At 38.6% G+C, this 22,821-nt stretch overlaps 1 protein-coding gene across 4 annotated transcripts in view; it reads right to left on the minus strand.

The window, feature by feature from the left end:
- The window catches only part of FGF12 (fibroblast growth factor 12), a 593,543-nt gene that overhangs the window by 195,136 nt on the left and 375,586 nt on the right, over positions 1-22,821 (minus strand). For all 4 annotated transcript variants that reach the window (XM_004460848.5, XM_004460847.4, XM_004460845.4 and 1 more), the window contains one exon: positions 4,628-4,738. In XM_004460848.5, coding sequence (XP_004460905.1) covers positions 4,628-4,738 — 111 coding nt within the window. The remainder of the gene's footprint in view (positions 1-4,627; positions 4,739-22,821) is intronic.

A 22,821-nucleotide genomic window follows, 5' to 3' on the forward strand; every position in this document is an offset into this window, starting at 1 on the left:
TACCTTCTCAAATAATAAAAGCATCTCAGGACTAGAATTTATTTCTGAGACTATCCCTACTGCTGTGGTTTGAATTGTTTCATCCAGTGAAATGTGTTGCTGTTGGAGTCCTGAACCCCAGGACCACAGAATGTGGCCTTTATTTGTAAATAGGGGAATTACAGATGGAATAAGGCAAATGAAAATGAAGTCATATTGAGTAGGATAAACCCTTCACCCAGTTATGACTGGTGTCCTTTAAGAAGAGGGAATTTGGACACTGAGGGGAGAACACCACGTGATGGCCTGAGGCAGAGACCACCAAAGAAGGCCAACTGCCACCAGAAGCCAGGAGAGAGGCAGGAAAAATGCTTGACCACAGACTTCAGAGGAAGCATGGCCCTGCCAGTCACCTGGATTTCGGACTTCCAATCTCCGGAACTGGTGCTGTGAGACAATAAATTTCAGTTGTTTTAAGTCACCCCATTTGTGGTACTTTGTTACGGCAGTCCTAGGAAATTAAGACACCAACGTCTCCCTCACACACCACAGGGTTTTCTTCTAACAGCCCTTTCAAGCCACTGTACAGCATCTGCATTAAAAGCTCAGGTTTCACCATTGTACTTGCTTAACAGGCAGCTCATTCATTATTCAAATGGTTCTTAATATCTTTTGTTCAGAGGAAAAGAGAACCATGCATTTGGTTATAAAATCTTAATTGTTTTCAATCCAGCTTGCTTGACCTCTTCCAATGTATCTTCTCCTATAGTAACTAGCACAGAGCAGAATAATTATCTTCGTAATTTTATGTAAAACATTCCTATTAATACCCTCCAAACTGCAATTGTTTTTCTTATACCAGCGTTCCAATAATTTTGCATTTTATCATTACATTTGCAGAGATTCTTATCCGTCACTGCTGACAAACCCATTTGCATTTGTACTCAATTGCATGTAATTAGTCTTTTCTTTATGAACAAAAGAACAGGTGTCTTTAGCAATTCTGCCGTAGTAAGGTTGGGTAGACCTAATGAAGACTAGTGAACCAAAGGATGCATTTCTGATAGATGCCCAAAGCAAGAAAAACTTGTGCGGGTTTTTTTCAAACAGTCAACTGTTTTCATTCCTACCCACACAAACAAAATGAAGAAAGACAAGGCATTTTAGCATCTTAGAGGCTTACGATTTTTCTATTAAAAAATACGAGTAGATGTCTAGAATAAGCAAAGCAAAAGAGATGAAAGTAGATTAGAGGTTACCACAGGGTGAGGGAAGGGGGTATTGGGGAGTTATTGCTTAGTAGATAGAGTTTCTGTTTTGGGTGATAGAAAACTTTTAGTAAAGAAAGGTGGTAATAGTAGCACAGCACTGTAAAAGTACTTAATGTCACTGAGTTGTACACTAAAAAATGGTTAAAATGACAACATTTGTTATAAATATGTAACCACAGTAAAAAATGAATAGAATTGAAATCCCTCTCTACTATTCTTACCCCTAACCCCTACTCAGAAGAAGTATAAATAAAACTATTCACTTTCACTGAGAACTTTCAATTAAAATATGTGGAAGGTATCATAAGTACATCAGCTGAAAAACTGATGAAATCTGGATAAAGTCTATAGCTCCATTAATAATACTGTACTAGTAATAATTTCCTGATTTTGGTAATTGTACAATTGTTAAATAAAACGGTACCATTAGGGATGAGTGATGAGGATATGTGAACTCTCTCTATTACTTTTTAGTTTTTCTGAAGACTAAAATTATTTCCAAAAAAATTTTTTAAAATATGCTGTGGTGGGGGTAGTATTATTTGGTCAAAGACCTAAAGAAATTTTTGCACATGTGTAAGAGTCATTCATTCATTCATTCGTTCATTTCATTTTTATTGGGTGCTTATTATGCATTAGAGACCCTTCTAGATTCTAAAGATTCATCAGAGATCAAAACAAAATCCCTTCATTCAAGGAACTTAAACTCTCCTGGGGGTAAGACCAATAATGAACAAATAAATAGCAATATTACACATGTCAGGTAATCATAGGAGGTAGGAACAGAAATAAGCAAGGTATCAGGATAGAGAGTGCCAATGTAAGATGCATAATTTGAAAAAGGATAGTCAGGGAAGGCCTCTCTTTCCAATTTCCATAAGAATGATCATAGCAGCCTTGTTTGTGATTGCCTTAAAATAGAAACTATAATTAGCCACCAAAAGCAGCATGGATAAATACTGTTGGGTACATTGATAGGTTGAAATACTTTCTCAAAAAATGAAAATGAATGAAATAAGGCAAATATATTGGCATGTGCAAACCTCACAACCATCATAGGGATGGATAAGTAGGTAGCAGAGGATGTACATGGTAATTCTCTCACGTATCAAAAGTTTAAAAACTTGAAAAACAGTATTGTGAATGATTTAAGTATACCTCTGTACATATAAAAATTTATTTTTAAAAGTGCATGGAAAGAAGACATGCCAAATTCACAACAGTAAATTGTCTGGTACTGAAGGAAAACAGGACTACATCAGGGAGAGTACAAAGGGGTTTCAAATGTATTGATACATTTAATGAGATTTTCAGCCCAGTGGTGGGTATCCGCAATAACTTATATTAGTCTTAATACTTTGTACACTTAAACTATTTTTAACATCATTTTATCAACATGTGTATGTTGGAGTTTAGCTTAATAAAAAAATGAGATAATTTAAATTTGTGAATTTGAAAAATTTTGTAAATTATTTGACAAAATGTATCACCCTCAATGTGTGGGGGAGAGTGTGTGTGCATTATGAATATTTTAATTAATATCATGTGGATGTATGCTCTTCATGGGCTCATCAGCAGGAGAGCAAGCACTTTCACCTTTTTTTCTAGAAACTGCAGGAAGGGCTTGTATTAATTTATCCCCCACTTGCACCTCCACATCTCTACTGCTGCCCCATGATAAGAGGCATGCACCTGCAGGACAACTGGCTGGATTAAAGCTGAATCCAATGGAACTGAGTACAGCTATTTGGCTTACATAGGGATTGACTCTATCTTCATCAATTCACAATTTTTCAATATTTTTCCTTAAGTTAGATGGATGGTGCTGAAAGGGGATGTTAATATTATCAACTGCTCCAGATGATTATATAGACAAACTGAGATCAAGAGTTAGCATGGGTGACACAGGTAAACAGTGCCCCTGTTCTTTGCTTCTACACTTGTCAAAGGAAATTCACATTCTAAATCCACACTCAAGTGCAGATACAATAAATGGAAACCCTACACAGAGAGAAAAGCAATCTTACTGTCACATACTGAGTTGAAAACTGGAATCATTTAAAGAATGCATTCACACAAACACAAACCAACAATGCAAACTACAAAAGGTTAATCAAATACTTTGCAGAAAAATTAATTAATAGTAAGAAAACTGGGACAAAATTAATCATAAGATATCTTCTTTATTGTAATTCATTTTTGCTATAGGGACTACTAGATCTCTTCTTTATTGTAATTCATATTTTGTTATAGAGACTACAAAGAAAAATTTAGAAGGGGGTGGACAAGAGCATTTTCACATTTTAGGGATTGTGACTCTTTCCTCAAGTCTCTAATATGAATTTAAAAGATATTTCACTATAAAATATCAGGCTGATTGGAATAGCTTCTGCAGTTTACTAGATGTCAGTCTGACCACAAAACCACATCCATCAGAATAGAACTCAATTGGACAGATATTTAATGAGTATTTATTGTACACTAGGCACAGAAGGCCTACCAGTGAATGCAGACAAACTTCAGGAAACATTAGGACACCCTTCAAAAATGTAGAATAACACAAATTTATGCCTGTGTATATATATCTTATTATGCAGAACTTGAAAGAGATGACCAAGTTCACTCTTGGATCTGAGGCTTCTATTTTAAATTTTTCTAAACTGCAAATACACTGTCATAACTTGATGATGCTTTAAGTTAGTTATTAAAGTTGTCAACTATGTACTTAAATTAGTTTTAAAAAAACTATTTCCAAGGATAGTATTATTGATCTTTAATATTGGACACCAAAATTACAAACAAAGTCCCATTTCAGGTCTATCAATCTTTATTATCAGAGTGTTATTATATTCAGTGTGAAACACTATCATAATATTTTAATATATCTTTCCTTTTAAAAACCATTAATTTTTGTCCTTAAAATAACATAACATATAATATACATACATACATATGTAGTCATGTCTGGCAGATCAGTAATTTTTATCTGACAGACACTAGTTCTGAGAATTATTATAACATTTTTATTTCGTGGTTCCAGGATATAAATACCCTCTTGTGCTGTCAGGTCTGCACTGTTTCTATGAGTACTTATCATCCTAACCACCCGCCAGGATGGGAGATAATTCTTATCCTGTGATAGCCTTGGACACTCCTTCAAGCCTCCTGCCTTCTCACTTAATACATAGCTTCTCTTCCACACCATCTCTATGCTGTGGAGAATGACAGCAAGAAGGATAAAGGAAAAAAAAAAAAAAAACCACCAGTTTACTAGTAATTAAACAATTCAAAAGGCAGCCCAGCCATACTTTACATCTAAAATACACTGGGCCATACATTTGACTTGTAATTGGGGTGCAGAAATTAATGATCCTTACTGTAGTCACTGTTTTCGTCCTTGGTCCCATCAATGGTACCATCTGGGTGCATCTGCAGGAAATATCCCTGCTGGCTGAATAACCTTGTCACAATTCCTTTCAGCTGGGGTTCTGCAAAGCAAAATGAAATGAATATTCAAATTTTAATTTTGTTTATAATAATGTACACTTGCAAATTGTCAAAAAAGATTCTCTAAGTAAATGCATAAATACCAATGGCTTGAATATTGAAATAAGCATTTGGAAAAGGGGCATTTCAGTTACATAGCTTTACCTTTATTTCCCTTCTAGAGGCAGAGTCATAATACTTCGCAGCAGTAAACTAAATGTAAATAAATAAAAGCTAATTATGACTGGGAAAATACAGAGGTATGCTAAAAAAAAGTGAATTATTTCTCTCCTGTATGCATCTGGTGTCTGACTGCAAGATGCTGAGTTTATGGTCCCATTCCAGAATCACCGTTTAGGCCAAAATCCCACTAGAATTCCTAAGCTTCAGCAGTCCAAATCAGACCCTGGAAAAATTCTATTTCTGCTGGATGTCAATTATCCATCAGAAACTCCAGGGTTTTGAAATCCTCATCATGTGCTGGCAGAAAGTATGGCTTGGATAAGAACCACTAGCAAAAGCAAAATCCCTTGTAGATGTCATTGGAAAGTAAATGCTAAAACAGCTTCACCTTCACTAAATACCTCCCCGGAAGAGGCCATTACAACAAAAGGCATTCCTCAGTATAAAAAAAAAAAGTCATGTCTGTTTCTCTAAGCATTTCAGATCCTCAACTTTCAAAAACTCCCTACACACTGATACCATCAAACTGACTTTTGCACACAACATTTGCATTTATGTATATCAGCTAACAAGTATTTGGAGCCTTCTCACTGTGATGCTGACTGCAAGCAACAATTCAGCCAACTCAGCTTCCACAGCATCACTGCCATTTTCATCTCTGCTGTAGTGTTGGTTAAAAATGAGACTATTCCAGTGCACTTACAGTCCTCATTATTTCATAAAAATAAGTAGAAAAATTAAAATGCTGCTTCTGGTGATAAAAATGAGGCAAAAATGAAAATATTATGATTGTTCAAAGTGCATGTTACCCTCAAAAGAACAATCACTGAATTTAGGCTAGTCGGCTCCATTCCTCCAACACTTATTCAACTAATATTTCCTAAGAATCTCTTATTTTGTAACAGGTCAGGCAATATGATAGGCACTATGTGTTAAACTGAACATAATTCTTGATGTTTAGGTCAAAAGAGGAATTGTAATTAATAATTTGATGTTAACTGTTTGGGAACGAACCTGTCCCCTATCACATATGTCTATGGTTAGACTTTTTAAATATGACTTGATCATACATATTTAGGAATACAGGGCATAGCCAGTATAAATGTATCTTCTCCAAAGTAGTCCTATAAAGCAATAGGAAGCCAAAAGAAGTTGGGAGTGAGAAAGCTGGGTAATAAAAAAAGAATTCTACTGGAAATTAGGCATTCTAATTAAAAACTATATATAAAACCTGTGAGTTAAATTCAGTTCACTCAATATCCTTATCAATAAAATTTGGAAGCTAAACTAAGTGTCTCTTCTATGATTTTCTATTCCTTTGAGCACATTAGAATATTCTTCTCAGAGTGGTAGCAGAAATCAAAGAATGGATTCTCTTTTGTTCTGAGGTACTGGGGTTTAAACCTGGGACCTTGCATGTGGGAGGCTGGCACTCAACCACTGAGCCACATTGGCTCCCCTAAGTTGGCCCTCTTGTTTGTTTGTTTGCTTGCTTGCTTGCTTGCTTGTTTGTTTTTGTTCCTTTCTAGGAGGCACCAGTAACAAACACAGGACCTCCCATGTGGGAGGTAGGCACTCAACTGCTTGAGCTACATCCGCTCCCCAGGATTCATTTTTAATGTGTTTCCTTCATGGGCCCACCCCTTACAACATACTGTGGACATCTCAAAAAGGCACGCAGCTAGCCAGCTAATCTCCCTGTAAACACATCTCCATGTGTCTCTACCATGAAGCTAACTGGTTGACAGGCAGCTCCTGATGTGGCACACTCAGCTCTGGATTTGGAGTCACAAGACCCAGGTTTGAACCACAATTGCTGTGATGTCCTGAGCAAGTTATTTAACATCTAAATGTCTCCGTTTCACTATCTGTTTAAGGGGAAAAATAATTCTTATCCTAAGTATAATCATTGAGAATTTCAAATGAATAAATGGTTGTGACAGCTGAACTGGAAATCCCCGTAAAAAATATTAAATGTAATTAAGGTCTGATTTTTCAAACATGTCTAAGTCAGGCAAAGGGAGCATTCTGAGAACAGATTCTATGTCTCCTATTTTAGTAAAAAATTGAGTTGCATAGTCACTAAATTAAAGGAGTACTATGGGCTAAGAGTAGGAAATAGAATAGAGGAGAGGTAAGAGACAACTGTCTTGCCATGCACTTTTTGTTTCTGATAAGCTTGATAAATTCACTTTAAGAAGCCATGTTTTTGTTGCTAATGAGATGCACGGCAGCTGAGTCATTAATGCCTGCAAATGATTGTTTGTTTTCTTTATGCTCCTCTTTCTGTAGCTGTAATTAAATGCTTCTTTTGCCATGGTGAAGCTACCCCCCTGTTGGGGCCCAGGGAATTCAGGTAACTCCTGTTAAAGATAATGAGCATTAGGCTTTTAACCCAACCCCCACCCCACTGGAGATCACTGCCAGAACAAGCTCAGAGTCTCAGTTTTAATTATGTGATGATCCATGAAGGTGAACATCCCACACTATAGAAATTTCAAAGGAAACCTGAGCATCCACTGAGCAAATATCCTGAACCTAGGATGTGTTGAAGAAAACCGATTGCCTGCATCGCATGCCTGCCTCCCAATAGGTAAGAGACCACCTGTCAAACACTACCAACCTTTCCAGGCTCAGTTCAAGAATCATCTCCTCCATGAAGGCTTGGCTATGATAAATGAGGATCACTTTTACAATTGGAAAAAAAAAAAAAAAAACACATGTTTTATTCTATTTTAAAGAAAGGGGCTAAAAAGTGGCATCTCTTTTGGCACATTTGGCATCCTGGGCACAATCAACAAACACAAATTTTATTTGTCACAAACTATACTTGGGCTCTAAGAGATGAATAAAATCTGCACTGTCTTCAGGGAGTTCACAGTCTAATGCATGAAACATAATTATATATAACACTAGTGCAAGATAGCTGATAAAAGAGAGAGAGAGGGAGAAGCAAAATGGCTTGATGGCACCAAGGAGCAAAGGACTGATTCTATCTGGAGATTTGGTAGGATTTTCACAGACAAGGAAACCAGAGGAAGAGCATTTTATACAGAGAAGCAAGGAATGGAGGCACAAAACAGCAAGGCAGACTCTGTAATGATACAGAATCTGCTATAGATAGTACATAGGGTAGATGTTCTCCAATGCTGATGTACAGGTAAGTGACTGTTCTCACCAAGTGGTCACAGGTCATTAGTGAAATTAAGGAAAGCAGGGTCAGTGGAGTAAGTTTCTTATTAAAGTTAAATTTTCTCTTTGACTCTTCTTGATTCTAAGATCATGTCCTTCCATTATTTCTAAATTAAATTATGGTCATATTATTAGATGATAGTGGAATTTGTTTTGTTACTCTTAGTGCTCTAAAGTCATGTGGCAAATACTGATAGCTCTTCACACAAATCAATTTCTTTTTTTTTCCTGGGCAACCAGCTAGACCATATGTCCTAGCCTCCCAGGCAGTAGGTTTGGCATACAAACTAGTGTCATATGGAATGTAAGTGGAAGTGAGGTGTGCCATTTCCAGTCCAAGGCTTGTAAAAGTAAATGCTCCCCCACCACATTCTCTTTTCCTTTATTCCGGCTGGATTTAGAGGACAAAGCCCTAGGGGATGTCAGAGCAACAAAATGGAAGAATGTTGGGTCTCTGAGTAACTATTGGAGAAAAGCCAGAAGCCATCAGAAATATCCACCTTGGACAGTTAGGTGAATAAGAAATAAACTTCTATTCATTTTTCAGTCATTGTACAAGTTTTGAGTTTATTTATTACAGCAACTTGTTTTATTCTAATAGCTGGCAAATTAAAAAGTTGGCAAGCCTATGTCAATCTTCAATGATAATCATTATTATTGGTTTGTGAAATTTCATAGCCTGGTAATCATGGATTCAGTTTACATAGGGAAATGAAGATGAAATGGATTCTGGAAAAGTCTGACATGACTCCAGTTTGTTTTTTGTTGTTGTTGTTGTTTTTTGGTTGTCCTGGGTATTTTATTTTATTTTTTAAATTATTTTTATTGTCTTTTTTTTAAAGATACATAGATCACACAAAATGGAACGTTAAAAAATATAAGAGGTTCCCATATACCCTATACCCCACCCACACACACACTCCTCCCACATCAACAACCTCTGTCATCATTGTGGCACATTCATTGCATTTGGTGAGTACATTTTGGAGCACTGCTACACCACAGGGATTATAGTTTACATTGTAGTTTACACTCTCCCCCAGTCCATTCAATGGATTATGGCAGGATATATAATGTCCTGCATCTGTCTCCGAAATATCATTCAAGACAACTCCAAGCCCCTAAAATGCCCCCATATCTTATCTCTTCTTCCTTCTCCCTGCCCTCAGTAACTCCCATGGCCTCTGTCTCCACATCTGTCATATTCATAACTTGAGTTTTTACTCTTAGGCCATGTTAGAATCTGTAATTTAGAAATACCATTCTAGTGTCTTTGTGGAGGGTGGCTTGATAGACAAGAGGCCAGGGGGCAAGGAAACTAATTAAGTGGATGGCAGTTCAAACCCCGGGCCTCCTTGACCAGTGTGGAGCTGGCCCACGTGCAGTGCTGATGCGTGCAAGGAGTGCCAGGCCACGCAGGGGTGTCCCCCGCATAGGGGAGCCCCACGCACAAGGAGTGCGCCCCATAAGGAGAGCCGCCCAGCGCTAAAGAAAGTTCAGCCTGCCCAAGAATGGCGCTGCACACACGGAGAACTGACACAACATGATGACGCAACAAAGAGAGACAGATTCCCATGCGGCTGACAACAACAGAAGTGGACAAAGAACATGCAGCAAATGGACACAGAGAACAGACAACTGGGGAAGGGGGGGAAAGGGGAGAGAAATAAATAAATCTTAAAAAAAAAAAAAAGACCAATAAGGAAGAAGGGTAGTGGAGGCTGGAAATAAAAGGAGGAAAAGGATTGCCTATAAACTGAAAAAAATCAAATCAAGAGATCAGTGACTTATTGGGTGAAGGAGAGAAAGAAGGGACATCAAAGAATGAGTGGAAAATGAAAGGTTACTCTGGATCAAAATTGTAGCTCTAAGATTACTACAACTTTCTCATCAGAATATTAAAACAGAAACTGCATTAATGCTAATCACAATGCTTTTATTCCTCCCTTGACATATAAAATAAATCTCGTCTGCTTTTTAAATAATATTAATTCTTATGGACAAGAATATCTAAGAATTTTTAAATATTTTTAAAAAATAATTAGCAATGATAAAAAGGAATGAGCTATCAAGCTATGCAGAATACAGTTAAATCATAAAAGCCTATTGCAAAGTGAAAGAAGCCAGTCTGAAAGGCTGTATACTATACGATTTCATTTATATGACATTTTTGAAAAGGTAGAACTATAGAGTTATTTAAGTTATCAGTGGTTGCTCAGGATTCAGAGATAGGGAAGACTGAATAGGTAAAGCACTGAGGATTTTTTAGGGCAGTGAAACAATTCTGTATGGCACTGTAATGGTGGATACATGACAGTATTCATTTGTCAGAACTTTAGAGCACAGAGTGAACCATAATGTATGCACGTTTTTAAAAAATCACTTGGGAGTTTGAGGGATCCCGAGATGGAAGAGAGATTGTGGCAAAAGAATCAAACTATATGACAAATGTATGCAATTACCTTGGACAGGAGTGGAAAGAAAAGGTGCTGACCTAAGTAACTTTGGAAATGAGTGAACTCTGTAAAACTAAAGACAAAAGGAAACATATTTAAGTACCTAAGTCTCGTTGACAAAGTTGTTTCCCATGGAGATATATAAGTTAACAAGTCAAATATCACTACACGTATATACTGGAATTCAACAATTAAATAAGTGAATATAAATGGCAGAAGCCAGCTGTCTCACTTTTGGATTGGGAAGTCACAGAAAAGCAAGGGGAGTAGATTTCAATGACCCATATGGTACTGGATTAGAGTTGGAGACATCAGTATGAACTCATGTTTAGTTAAAACACATACAGATGGTTACATATAGAAATATTTATAGATAAGTATATACACACTGGCTACTATATGTGCATGCATACATTCCCTTGCTTTTTCAGCTGTGAGGACAACAAAATCCCAGTATCAATAAGCACACCTACCACCCAAATCTTTGTTTTGAACACAAAAGAATCAGGATTCCTTGGAGAAATGGCAGATTCTAGGACTGGAGCAGGAAATATATTAATAAAAGATAAGCTTGGAGCATCTCATATAGCCAGAAAGTAAGGAAATATTAAGAACAGAACCGTAAATGATAGAAGTATGTCAGAACAACACAGAAGCCAATGGAAAGCTCCCAATGGCCAATATTGGAAAAGTCTGAGTAAAAATAAACAAACAAACAAACAAACAAGTACTGGATTATAGCCCAAACTACAAAACAAATATTGATGGGTCCACATTGAATTAAATAAATGACTGAATAAATAAATAAATGGGGGAAAACTGATAAATCTCCCAGGCAGAATCATTCCAAAAAGTTTGTTACTTCACTGTCAAAGAGATGGACCATAACCCCCAACACCTTAACCGTGGGCTGTACATAGTGACTTCCAAAGAGCACAGCATGGCAGAGCGGGGAGAGGGGAGGATAACTTTATAGAAGAGAAACCAGACAAAACTACCTCAGTCAGGTCATCAGGGTTAACATCAACAATGATCAATTATGTTGATAGGATGTACCTTTGACATAATTTTATCTCTGTGGTCTTTCCACAACTCCAGTCTTAATTCAAGAAAAACATCAGAAAATACCCAGCTGAAGGACATTCTACAAATACCTGACCTCAAAACTGTCAAGGTCATCAAAAACAAGAAAAGTCTCAGAAAATGTCACTGCCAAAAGGAGCCCAAGGAAATATGATGACTACATGTAATGAGGTATTCTGGATGGCATCCTGGAAGTGAAAAGGGACATTAGGTAAAAATGAAGGAAATATGAATAAATAAGAACTATGGACTTTAGTTCAAATCATAATGCATCAATTGGCTCAGTAATTATGACAAATTAACCGTACTAATGTAACATGTTAATAAATAATGGAGAAAACTAGATGTGGGGCATGTGGAGACATTCGTACCATCCTCACAACTCTTCTATCAATTCAAAACTATTCTAAAATTAAAAGTTAATTAAAAATAGCAATTATAGCCCAAAAATCAAGTAAGAAACTTTATCCTAGAAGGCGCTGGGTGAGAAAGAAGGTAAAGGATGTGAACTCTTGTTGAACACTGCTTCCCTTCAGGATGACATGGCAATTTGAACAGTACGTTTCAATTCAATGCCACTGAGGAGAGCCAGGACCTTACACCGCTAGCTCGACATCCATGCTGGCTTGATGGAGCAGTTACCTAGGTACAAAAAGGAAAGCCAGAAAGAGACAGAGGCACAGGGACCAGATGACAGGTTTCAGGATGAACACAAGATTACAGAGAATAAAATGCATTTTAGAACTGGAAGAATCTTGGAATCTAACATCTTCGTTCATCAATTGCAAAGATAAGGAAACTGAGGCTCGGGGAAGGAAAAGTCTTATCCAACTTCACCCAGCTAGCAAGCAGAGAGTTAGGAAAAGAACTTGTCTCCTAGATACTGAATGGTAATTACTGATTCCTTTCCAAAGAGCAATCAAGATCCAGTTCTTATCTCAGGCAAGCTGGGGGCTGGGGCAAAAAGACAGTAGAGAAAAAAGAGAAAGGGAGGACAGCTGGTTAGCTCCTAGTTGTGCAAGTTATTGGAGCACAGGATGATGAAGAAAAAGGGCTATAGATAATTGTGTAGGAATTCCTACAGAATTATCTATATACCTGTGATAAAAAAAATCAAAATGTTTAGGGCCAGCCTACTCAGGATTTATACCCATTTCAGAGAAGGTTTGCACATACAGGCTCTAATCTGAAATAAAATACATAAGTTTTCCAAAATGTGTTATCCAAAACCTGATAGTGAGTTATCCAAAAGGTGTTAATGAGGCCATATCTAGAGCTCATTCAAAATTTGTTACTGTGGCCATATTCACAGAATTAATAGTACTCATTTTAGTAACAATGGTCATATTTTAAACCCATCTACTCTGTACCTGGCACTCTCCTGGAGACTTGATTATAATTTTAACTGCTATTCACAAAACAGCTGAAAGGGAAAGGTACCCTTTTGTTATTTTTCAGATGAGATAACAGAGATTCAAAGAAACCATATCACTTGCCGAAGGTTACAGAGCTAGTAAACGCAGAGGCAGCAGGCCTAGCCAGAGTCGGTGGTCCTAGTAATTCTCTTGTACTACATTAAGTCACTTTTAGAGCAACATCTGCAAACTGGAACATGTCCAGAGGAAAGACAGTCAAATAAAGGGGATGCACGGGGCTGTCATAGGAAGAAAGGCTGAATGAACAGTCGTTCTGCAGCCTAGAGAAGGAAGGAGTGGGGAGGGGGCTCCTGAGGGCTATCTTTACGTTTACATTCCTGAGGGAGTAAGGAGGAGTCCATTTGTCCTGAGAGGCTCATGGGGACAGAAATAAGGCCAAAGGGTGAAAGCTACATGGAGGCAAATGAAAAGAACTTTATGCAAATTGTATTCAAGGAGGGGCATTCTAAGAAAAGAGTGAGTTTTCTGTCACTGGACATAAGCTACCAGGGCAGAGCCAAAAACGTACAAGTCAGAGTCGCTGTGAAAGGTGTGGATGTCTGTAAAATCTGAGGCAACCTGAGTGGCTGTGCAAGGTCCTCTCCTACTCTGTTGTCCCAGAAAGTTTGGGATAAGCCAGGCCCAGAAAATACAGTTTAACTTCTCTGTTTCCTGAGTTTGCACATAAGACAGGAAATTGAAAAGACTGTTTACCAGCCATCCTGAAAATGCAAAGTTCTTAGTACATGTTGAGCATGGCTTGTGGAGCAGTCGGATGGGGCTTTGATCAGTCTCTGTGGGTTTACAAATGGCCCCTGAGTATTAAGGTTTAATGGTGCCCACTTGAACTGAGATTGAAGAGGCTGTTGAATGTGATTCTTGTCGAGTGCTTCTAGGCCTTCACACTGCCACAGATTTCAAAATTAGACTGTTAGGGTTGGAGGCTGGCTATGAACAGTCACATTTCTAACCAATTACAGTTAAAGGGTATAGACCAGGGCATATTCATGTGCCATCAATCAAAGCCCTGGACAAAGTAGGAATGGGATACAGTAGGACAGAAAAAAGGAAACAGAACTTATCTGTGCTTTTGAATACACTTCAAAATAATAACCCCACCGAATAATGGAAATTCTTTAAAAATAAATGCTGTTTAGTAAAAAAGTCAGTCGGGGGGTCCTCGTACACACATCAGACTGCAGTGAACAGACTTAAAGGAACACCACATGGAAAACTGAAAACCAAAGGCCATCGACATGTCGTCGGGTCCAGTGGAATATCAAGAGTGGAGTAAAAAGAGAGTCACTTGCTGCCTCAAGTCCTCAGTCTCTCCAGTGAAGGTGGGGGACATCAACAGCAGGACCTACCTGAGGGGTGTGGATCTCCCCTTCAAGTGTTAATACTTGCAAGAGGACTCACTATTCATAAAGGTATATCTGTTTTCTCAATCAACAGACACTAACGGCACCTTTCATTCAAACAACAAATAATAACTGAGCATCTGACTTTGAGGTAGTTATTCTTTTAGGCACATGAAATATAATCAGTGGGTGTGCAGGTAAATCAGCTCTTTAAAACAAACAAACATAAACCCACCTGTTTCCTTGTGCTAATTTCCAGATTTCCTTGGTGGAAATATTCTGACCATGGCCAATTTAAAACTACCATTTGGCATCACTGAATGCAGAGCTGGACCTAGGAAGAGATGAGCAGAATGGGCTCCACCATTGCACACCACTGGATACCGCAGTGAAAAAATCATGACGCTTACATTATAGTAGGAAAGACAGGAAATACACAGATAAGCAATTAAATATAGAATAGAGTATTAGTGCATGGGTGATGATGAAAACTAAAGCAATGAAAGACAGATCGTACAGGGAACGGATGTGCTTTGGAGGATACAGTGGTTCAGAGACAACATTAGAGAGACAAGATTGAAAGACAGGGAGCAAATCCCCACAGAGATATCTCAAAGAAAAGATTTCAGGCACAGAGACTAGGAAATACAAAGTAATCCTAACAATGAAAAGATTAGAAACTAACAGATTCCACGCTCTCTAAAGAGCGCTCTCTTCTTCCAGACCCGGAGTTGGCAAACTACAGCACTGTAACTGCCTAATCTTATAAATAAAGTTTTACTAGAACACAATCATGCCCATTCATTTACTCCTTGGTTGCTGCTTTCACGCTACAACAGATGACTATTGCAACAGAAACTCAATAACCTTTAAGGCCTAAAGTATTTACTAGCATGCCCTTAACAGAAAATGTCTGCGAATCCTCGCTTATGCAGGTCCATCTGCCTAAAACTCACAACCCCTACCTTCCTCCTCTGCCCAAAATGCCTCTTCAGTCTTCTATGCTCAGGTTTCTTTCAAGGGTCCTTCCCTTATACCCTGAGACAAAATTAATCCCTTCTTCGTCAGAGCTCCCTCATGTACTCTATTACCACTGGTTGTTTACACAGCTGTCTAGGCTGTTAAACTACGAGCCCCTCAAGGACAGGGTTTTGGAATTACTCATAACTCTCTCCCAGCACCTACCACAGTGCCGGATACTGGGTAGGCGAGGAATGCTCATATGCTCAAGGGAAGAGCTTCTACCTAGCATTTTCCATTGTCACCTGTGACCTTCAGAAGAGCTTCTCATTTGTAAGAAAGACCTGTTCACTGCCTCTTAATATAATGCCTGCAGGTTTCAGTGCATTTCTTTCTGTTTTCAGTCTCAGTCCTTTCCCTTGAACACAATCTGACAAGCGCAGGAGCAGCATCCCTCAACTGCACAGTCTCTAAAGCCCTGAGTTGCTTCACATTTCATAGGGAACCAAACGACCTTAAGATGCGCAGGCCTTACCCTTCATGCCTCCTCAAAGCTGAATGAAAAGAAAGGACACACTTGCTTTTCCCAGATACCCTCCTCGCTGAAGCAATCTAAGCTACAGGAAGACAGAAGAGGCAGAGCAGGGAATTGAACTAAGATTTAAAATGACAACAGGGCTTGGCTTTTTGTACTGAGCCAGTTTTATTCCTCTTAGGTCCCAAAATGCTCTGCAATATGCTTGTGAAAATTTAAAATAACTCAAACACCATTTATTGACTTCCAACATCACTAGGTGCTGGGTACAAAGATGAGTAAGAAGCAATTCTTGCCTTGAAGGCACCCACGGTCTCATCAGGGAGACACATACACAACTTATCATTAGAGAAGTGAACATGAAAAGTGCTGTCACACAGGAACAAACAGAATGCCATGAAATCACAGAGCGGGATGTTAATTTTATCAGAAATGCTGGGTTCTGGGACAAGAAGCAGTTAAGAAAGGCTTCAAAGATAAGCAACATTTTAAACTTTGCCTTAGGCAGGCAGATTTTACTTTGAGGAACTTGAGCAGGACAACCACGCAGAAGTGAGCATGTGCTGTGCATGGGCAGGCACTGGGCAGGCACATGGGTGCAGTAAGAGTCTGGGGAAATGAGGGGGATGCCAGTAAAAAGGAAATATGGGTCCAGAACACTTGAGGGGTCTTAGATAAAGCTAGTAAGTTTTACTTTGTCCTTTAAACCATTGATCTCCAAATGCTTGATTATACATCCCTATCTGCAAAAAATTTAAAATATACAGCCTCCATATATGTATGTTTATTTTTTATGTTACATGTATGTACTACTTTGTTCATTATGTGTACATTATAAATCAGAGACTTTAAAAGGAGATCAATACTAAACACAAACAGAAGTTACAGTATTTTCTTTCCCAGCACCAAAAGACTTGCCCTGCCCACTTCAGAGACCTTAAAGTATGCTAAGTAAGGAGATGAAATCTTCAGTACTTTAGAAAGCCAAATTGGAGAAAAATAGGAAGGATGAATTAGAATGGGGTGATAATATGGTCATGAAAACCTCTTTGGGGCTAATACATACAGTAAGGGCCATAGGCAGGCAGTGACGGTGAGAACACAGGGATATCAGTCTAAGGGCTAACATTGTGTTTGGTGGTGCTAAAATTTCAGACACTTAGTGGATGACAAGATGTGCAGACTCCCTCCCTAAATCCAAATTAAACATTAGGATACTAAAAAGAGCCCCACTAAAGTGCAGAAGGCCATGGAAGGTATGGGTCAAGAAAACTAAATGTAGGGAATTCCTGGGAAGTCACCTTATCTCTTTGCCTTTCTACGGATTCTGTTCAGCCTCACCCAGTCACAACTTGTTGGTATTTCTCAGAATGTCAAAACCCATAGAGGTAGACCAGAAGGAATATGGTCTTTCAGACAGTTCAAGAATGAACTCTCAAGAACTCAGACCACAAGATATTTCAAACATGAAGATAATCCTAGAATCTGAAGATATGAGACCCAGAAAAGTCATTCAAAATTATCTAATGTGAGGCTCATTTTACAGCTGAAGCAGCAGAACACCTGGGGATGGGAAAGTCCAGTGGCAGCATATCTCCCAATCCCTGGAGTTAGGGCCCTTTAATATACTTTGCTCTTTCTGTTTTGTGGCCCTTAAAATGAAAACTATTTTTCATACTTCCCAGAGGATATACTGGCTTTGTCCCAAACTAGTTGCATGGTATCTAGAAAGCTATTTTGTTTCTTCATGCAAGCTCTGCTACTTCTTGTGAATTTGTAAGAATGACTAATATCTTTTTCTGAAGGCTGGTCTAAGGTATAAAGAATACACATTATAATGTGCTATATGACCAGGAAATGGCTAAAACTATGTGGTAAATTTACCTTTCAGACAGAATTACTGTGGAAGAAAGACCAATAGGAGCAGTAGCAATGGGCAAATTCTCCTGAGTTTCATTCACAGTTTATAACTGCCAGACATTTACCACCTATCAGATACTTTATGTGGATAATCTCTCAGAATTCTCACAGAAACAATTTGAGGCATACACTATTTTTAGGAAACTGAGGTTTACAGAGGTTGTCACTTGCTCTAAATCACAGAGCTCCTAAATGCCAGGGCCAGGGGTTCAAGCCAGATCTCTCTGCTCTTCACACCTTCTCCTAACTAATTACCAATTGTCTTTTGAAGAAGGCTAACATGTTGATATCTCTCACTTCTTCTTTAGCTGTGATCAGCCCACAAGAACTGTGGAAATTCTTGAAGCAAGGTACCAGGAATGAACAACAAACATTAAACTGGAGTTAAAGATATGGTTTTTGGTCTCCTGGGACAAAAAAAAAAAGGTGGGGGGTGGGGAGTGTGGACAATTATGTGCATGCAGAAAGGCCCCTGTAATAAAAGCTTCCTTGCTTGGCAGAGAAAAATCTTCTTAGCTACTTTTAAAGCCTCTTTTACTCAGACACGTCTTTGGGACAAGAAATGAATAGACAGGCCACATTATTTGGTACACTATGGGCATGACAGTTCCCAGACATCAGAAAAGCTACACAAATGTTGGACCTGTCCTAAAACTGTTCCCCATCTCAAAGGAGATCTGTTCACCCAGGTTGGCAAGCCTGGGGAATTCTCTCATATACCACAAATCCAAATAATCTACAGGTAAAATGCTACTGCAAAATGGGATTTTTGTCTATAGCATCCACCAAGAAAAATCCAGAGTCCACCATAGTGAGTTCAAGTGGTAATAACACTTTCTGGAAAATGATAGTTTCGGGTTCCAAATGTACATCATCGGCCTTGCCTCAGGGACAAGTCCAGGCCAGTCAGTATAGTCCAATGGGGTGCAGGAGCCAGGGAGACCCAGACATCTGGGGTCTGATGCCAGTCATTTATTTCTCTCCATCCCTGCTGCCATCACCATTGTCCAGGGCACAAATAGCTCCTGGATAGATTCCTCCAACAGCCTCCTCACCATCACACTACAGTCGAGGCAATATTTTACAGTATAAATTGGACTGTGCCAGTCTCCTGCTTAAACCCTTTAATAGCTTCCCATTTCATTTACAATAAAACGTCAAACCCTTAACATGGCCTGGAGAGTTTTGCACCATCTGGCTCCTGCCAACCATTCCATCATCGCCTCAATTTATTCTCTCCCTGGCTCACTAAGCTCTAGGCACACACGCCTTCTTTCTGTTCTGACCTAAAACTCTGTGCACATGCATCTCCTTCTGTCTGGGTTAATTTCCTCCTGAAATAAATTCAAGCCTCAGTTTAAACACCACTTCTTCAAAGAGGTCTTTCTAGTCCCTCACTCCAATTCAAATCTCCCTCCATATTCATTCTCTGTAAGCATGCTATGCTTCCCCCTTCATAGAACTTGCTCAATTTGTCATTAGATATTACTAATTGCTGTTTGTTTGTTTAATATCAATTCTATTCTAGACTAACACCCATGAGGGTGGTGGTCGCTTTAGTTTTATCAATACATTTTGCCAAAACCTATAAAACTGTACAGGGGCAAAGTGTAAACCATAGTGTAAACTATAGAGCATGGTTAGTAGCAATGCTTCAATATGTATCATTAATTGAAACAAATGTACCACACTAATGTAGATATTATTATAGGGGGAAATGTGGGAGGGGGAGAGGGGCATATGGGAATCCCCTATATTTTTATGTAACTTTTATGTAATCTAAAACCTCCTTAAAAATAAAGTTAAAAAAATTTTAAAGGTGTATTTGTTTGGAAGAATGACTAAACATTAATGTGTACAATGAATTTTAACTATGTATTACAGAATCAAAATTAGAAAAGAAAACTATGTTTTTATTTGATATTTCAAAAGCTTGCACTTTGTTCCATAGGGAAAAAAATTCAGTTTTAATTTTAGGACCTACATTTTGTTTCTAAATGACCTGATAAGAAAAGAGACTTGAAGCTCTTTGAAAATATGTACCCACAGACAACTCACTCAGCATGACAACTGTCTTTATTGTCATAAATGGAAAACCAAATTAGATAGAAAGTTTCTGAGATAGTCTCTTTTAACATTGATATAGTGGCTATAAAAATTTTTCATGTGCCATTTAACTTGTTATAGTGAAGATTATCTTGTTTACAAATTGCAGATTTATTATAACTTTACCTATTCATTAACTCTTTCATTTCTTTGAGCTCTCTTTTTAATCTGAAATATAGTCAACTTTGGTACTTGACTACTTTGCAACTCATCACATTTGGCACTCGACCCATTTTGACACGAAAATTTTACCCTCGATGTGCAAGCTATAACCTGTTGGTGTTGTTTGCCATTAGACCCGCTACCCTTTCCAGCTGAAACAAAGGTTCATGGGTTAGTCGCATAGTAGTTCTTGCCCTATGCACATCCCACTGCAGTTTTGCCTTAGCTTCTGTGGTGATTTTGTGTATGTTGCCTTTTTCTTTTCTTATCATGTGCCCTAAGAAAATGAGCACTGATAGCACTGAGCAGAAAAGAAATTACTTTGCACCACCATTGAGCGAAAAAAAGAAATAATAGGTAAATATGACAGCAGTATTCTCATTACTGATCTTGCTAGGGAACACAGTATGCCTAGAAAAACGGTCTTCACTAAGAATAAAGAAGCAATAAAAAGGCCGATGATGCAAAAGGAGTTAAAGTAGTAACAAAGCAGCATCCCCAAACACTCAAGGAAGCTGAAAAGCTGCTATTTAATTTGGGTAAATGAGAAGCAGTTAGCGGGCGATAGTGTATTAGAAGCTATGATATGTGAAAAAGCGAAAGTGTTGCATACCGATATTTTGAAAATCACACTGAAACCAAGTGATGAGAGTGTTGAAATTTTTAAGGCCAGCCATGGCTGGTTTGATCATTTTAAAAAGAGCACCAGCATCCAGTGTTGTGAGGCATGGAGAGGCAGAGAGTGCTAATAATAAGGCTGCTGATGAATATTTCAGTGAATTTCAGGACTACGTAGAGGCAGGCTCACTCTCTTGTGCGGGAATGCTAGTGGAGACTTAAAACTCAAGCCTCTGCTACTCTGTCATAGTGAAAACCCGCATGTTTTCAAGAAGCATAATGTCATAAAAAGCAAACTCTATGTGATGTGGAGGACAAACAGCAAAGCTTGAGTCATGAGGCAATTTTTCACTGAGTGGGTAAATGAAGTGTTTGATCCCTTAGTGAAAAAATAATTGCTGGAGAAAGATTTGCCTCTGAAAGCTCTCCTACTTTTGGAAGCTGCTCCTGCCCACCCCTGGGGCTGGGAGGATGACTTACTGTAGTTCAGCTTCACCACTGTAAGCTTCCTGGCCCCCCAGCACTACTCTCATCCAGCCCATGGACCAGCAGGTCATTTCAAACTTCAAAAAGTTGTACACCAAGGAGCTTTTCCAGAGGTGCTTGGAGATCACCTCTGACACCCAGTTGACCCTCACAGAATTCTGGAAGGAGCATTTCAAATATCCTGCACTGCCTTAACCTTGTTAATAAGGCCTGGAACGATGTCTTTTATAAGACAATGAATTCAGCTTGGAAGAATCTGTGGCCAGAAGCTGCAACTCAGAGACTTCAAAGAGTTTGAGGCTGACCCCAAGCCTGCAGGTACAGAGGGTACAGTTGAGCAGGATATTGTATCTTTGAGCCAATCCATGGGTCTGGAGGATGATACTGCTGATGCTGAGGAGTTAGTGGAGGAACACCATGAAGAGCTCAGCACTGTGGAGCTGCAGGAACTACAGGAGGAGCAACAAGAAGTGGCTGAAGGGAGGAGGAAACAAAGGAGGATGCCCCAGTTCCTTGATAAAAGAAATGTGTGCAAAATGGGCAGAAGTTCAAAACTTTGTGAAGAAGTACCATCGGGACAAACCTCTCACAACCAGAAATGTGAATTTATTGAATGACCAAACAATTTCACACTTTCGAGGAATTCTGAAGACAGAAGCAGTCCTAATTGGATAAGTTTTTAGTGAAGGTGACAAAGAGTGTGTCAGAGCCTGTGGTGCAAGTTGAAAAAAGGCAGAAGAGAGAAAGACCTGAAGTACAAGTGCCTGATGTTCTCCTGGAGGGGGACTCTCCTTCCAAGCAACACTTTGCGTAACCTCTCCTCCTCACTATTCTCCTCCCACTGTCTAATTAGGCCATGGACTCTTCTCAGTCTAGGCAAAGTGAAGTTTTTATTTTATTTAATCTAAGTATTTATTAATTTTTAGCTTTATTTCTCATGTAAAATAATGACATACAACCCTAACTTTTTACATTTGCCTTAAAAATGTGCATTGTCTTTGGTTTGGGAATGTGTGAAATTTATTTACATTATTCCTTATGGGAAAAATTTGTCTGGTCCTCATCATCTTTGGCATTGATCATGGCTCCAGGAACCAATTAATGATGAGTACTAAGGTACCACTGTACTTCAAACGTGCAGAAAATGTAGCTGTAACAGGAAGCCTCAATTAGTGCTTAACAAGAACCAGTGACTAAGTGAATACTATGTAGAGTAATTATCCACTCAATATTTATAACAGTTCTATGAAGTTCTATGAAGTTAGTATTCTTATTTTTTCTCATTTAACAGAAGAGGAAACTGAAGCACAAAAGTTAAGTAACTGCTCAAGGTCCCACATTTAATAAGTGGGACAGCCAGGATTTGAGCGTTGGCAATCTGGCTCTAGAACCCTTATTAACATTTTCCATAATTGCTTCAAATCTTTTTTTACAGAATTAAAACATTATATACCTTTCCTTAATTCCATTCCCTTACTTTCCTAACCAGACTTGGCAGTTTGAGATTATTTTATGAATCTCAAAAGAAGAAAGATTATGTTTTTAAACTAATCTATTACTGTGGATGTAATATCCTTTGATTGCATTAAATTCAGTTGAGGGTTGCTC

The sequence above is a fragment of the Dasypus novemcinctus genome, chromosome 4 (assembly GCF_030445035.2).
Source record: "Dasypus novemcinctus isolate mDasNov1 chromosome 4, mDasNov1.1.hap2, whole genome shotgun sequence".
Taxonomy (NCBI): Eukaryota; Metazoa; Chordata; class Mammalia; order Cingulata; family Dasypodidae; genus Dasypus; species Dasypus novemcinctus.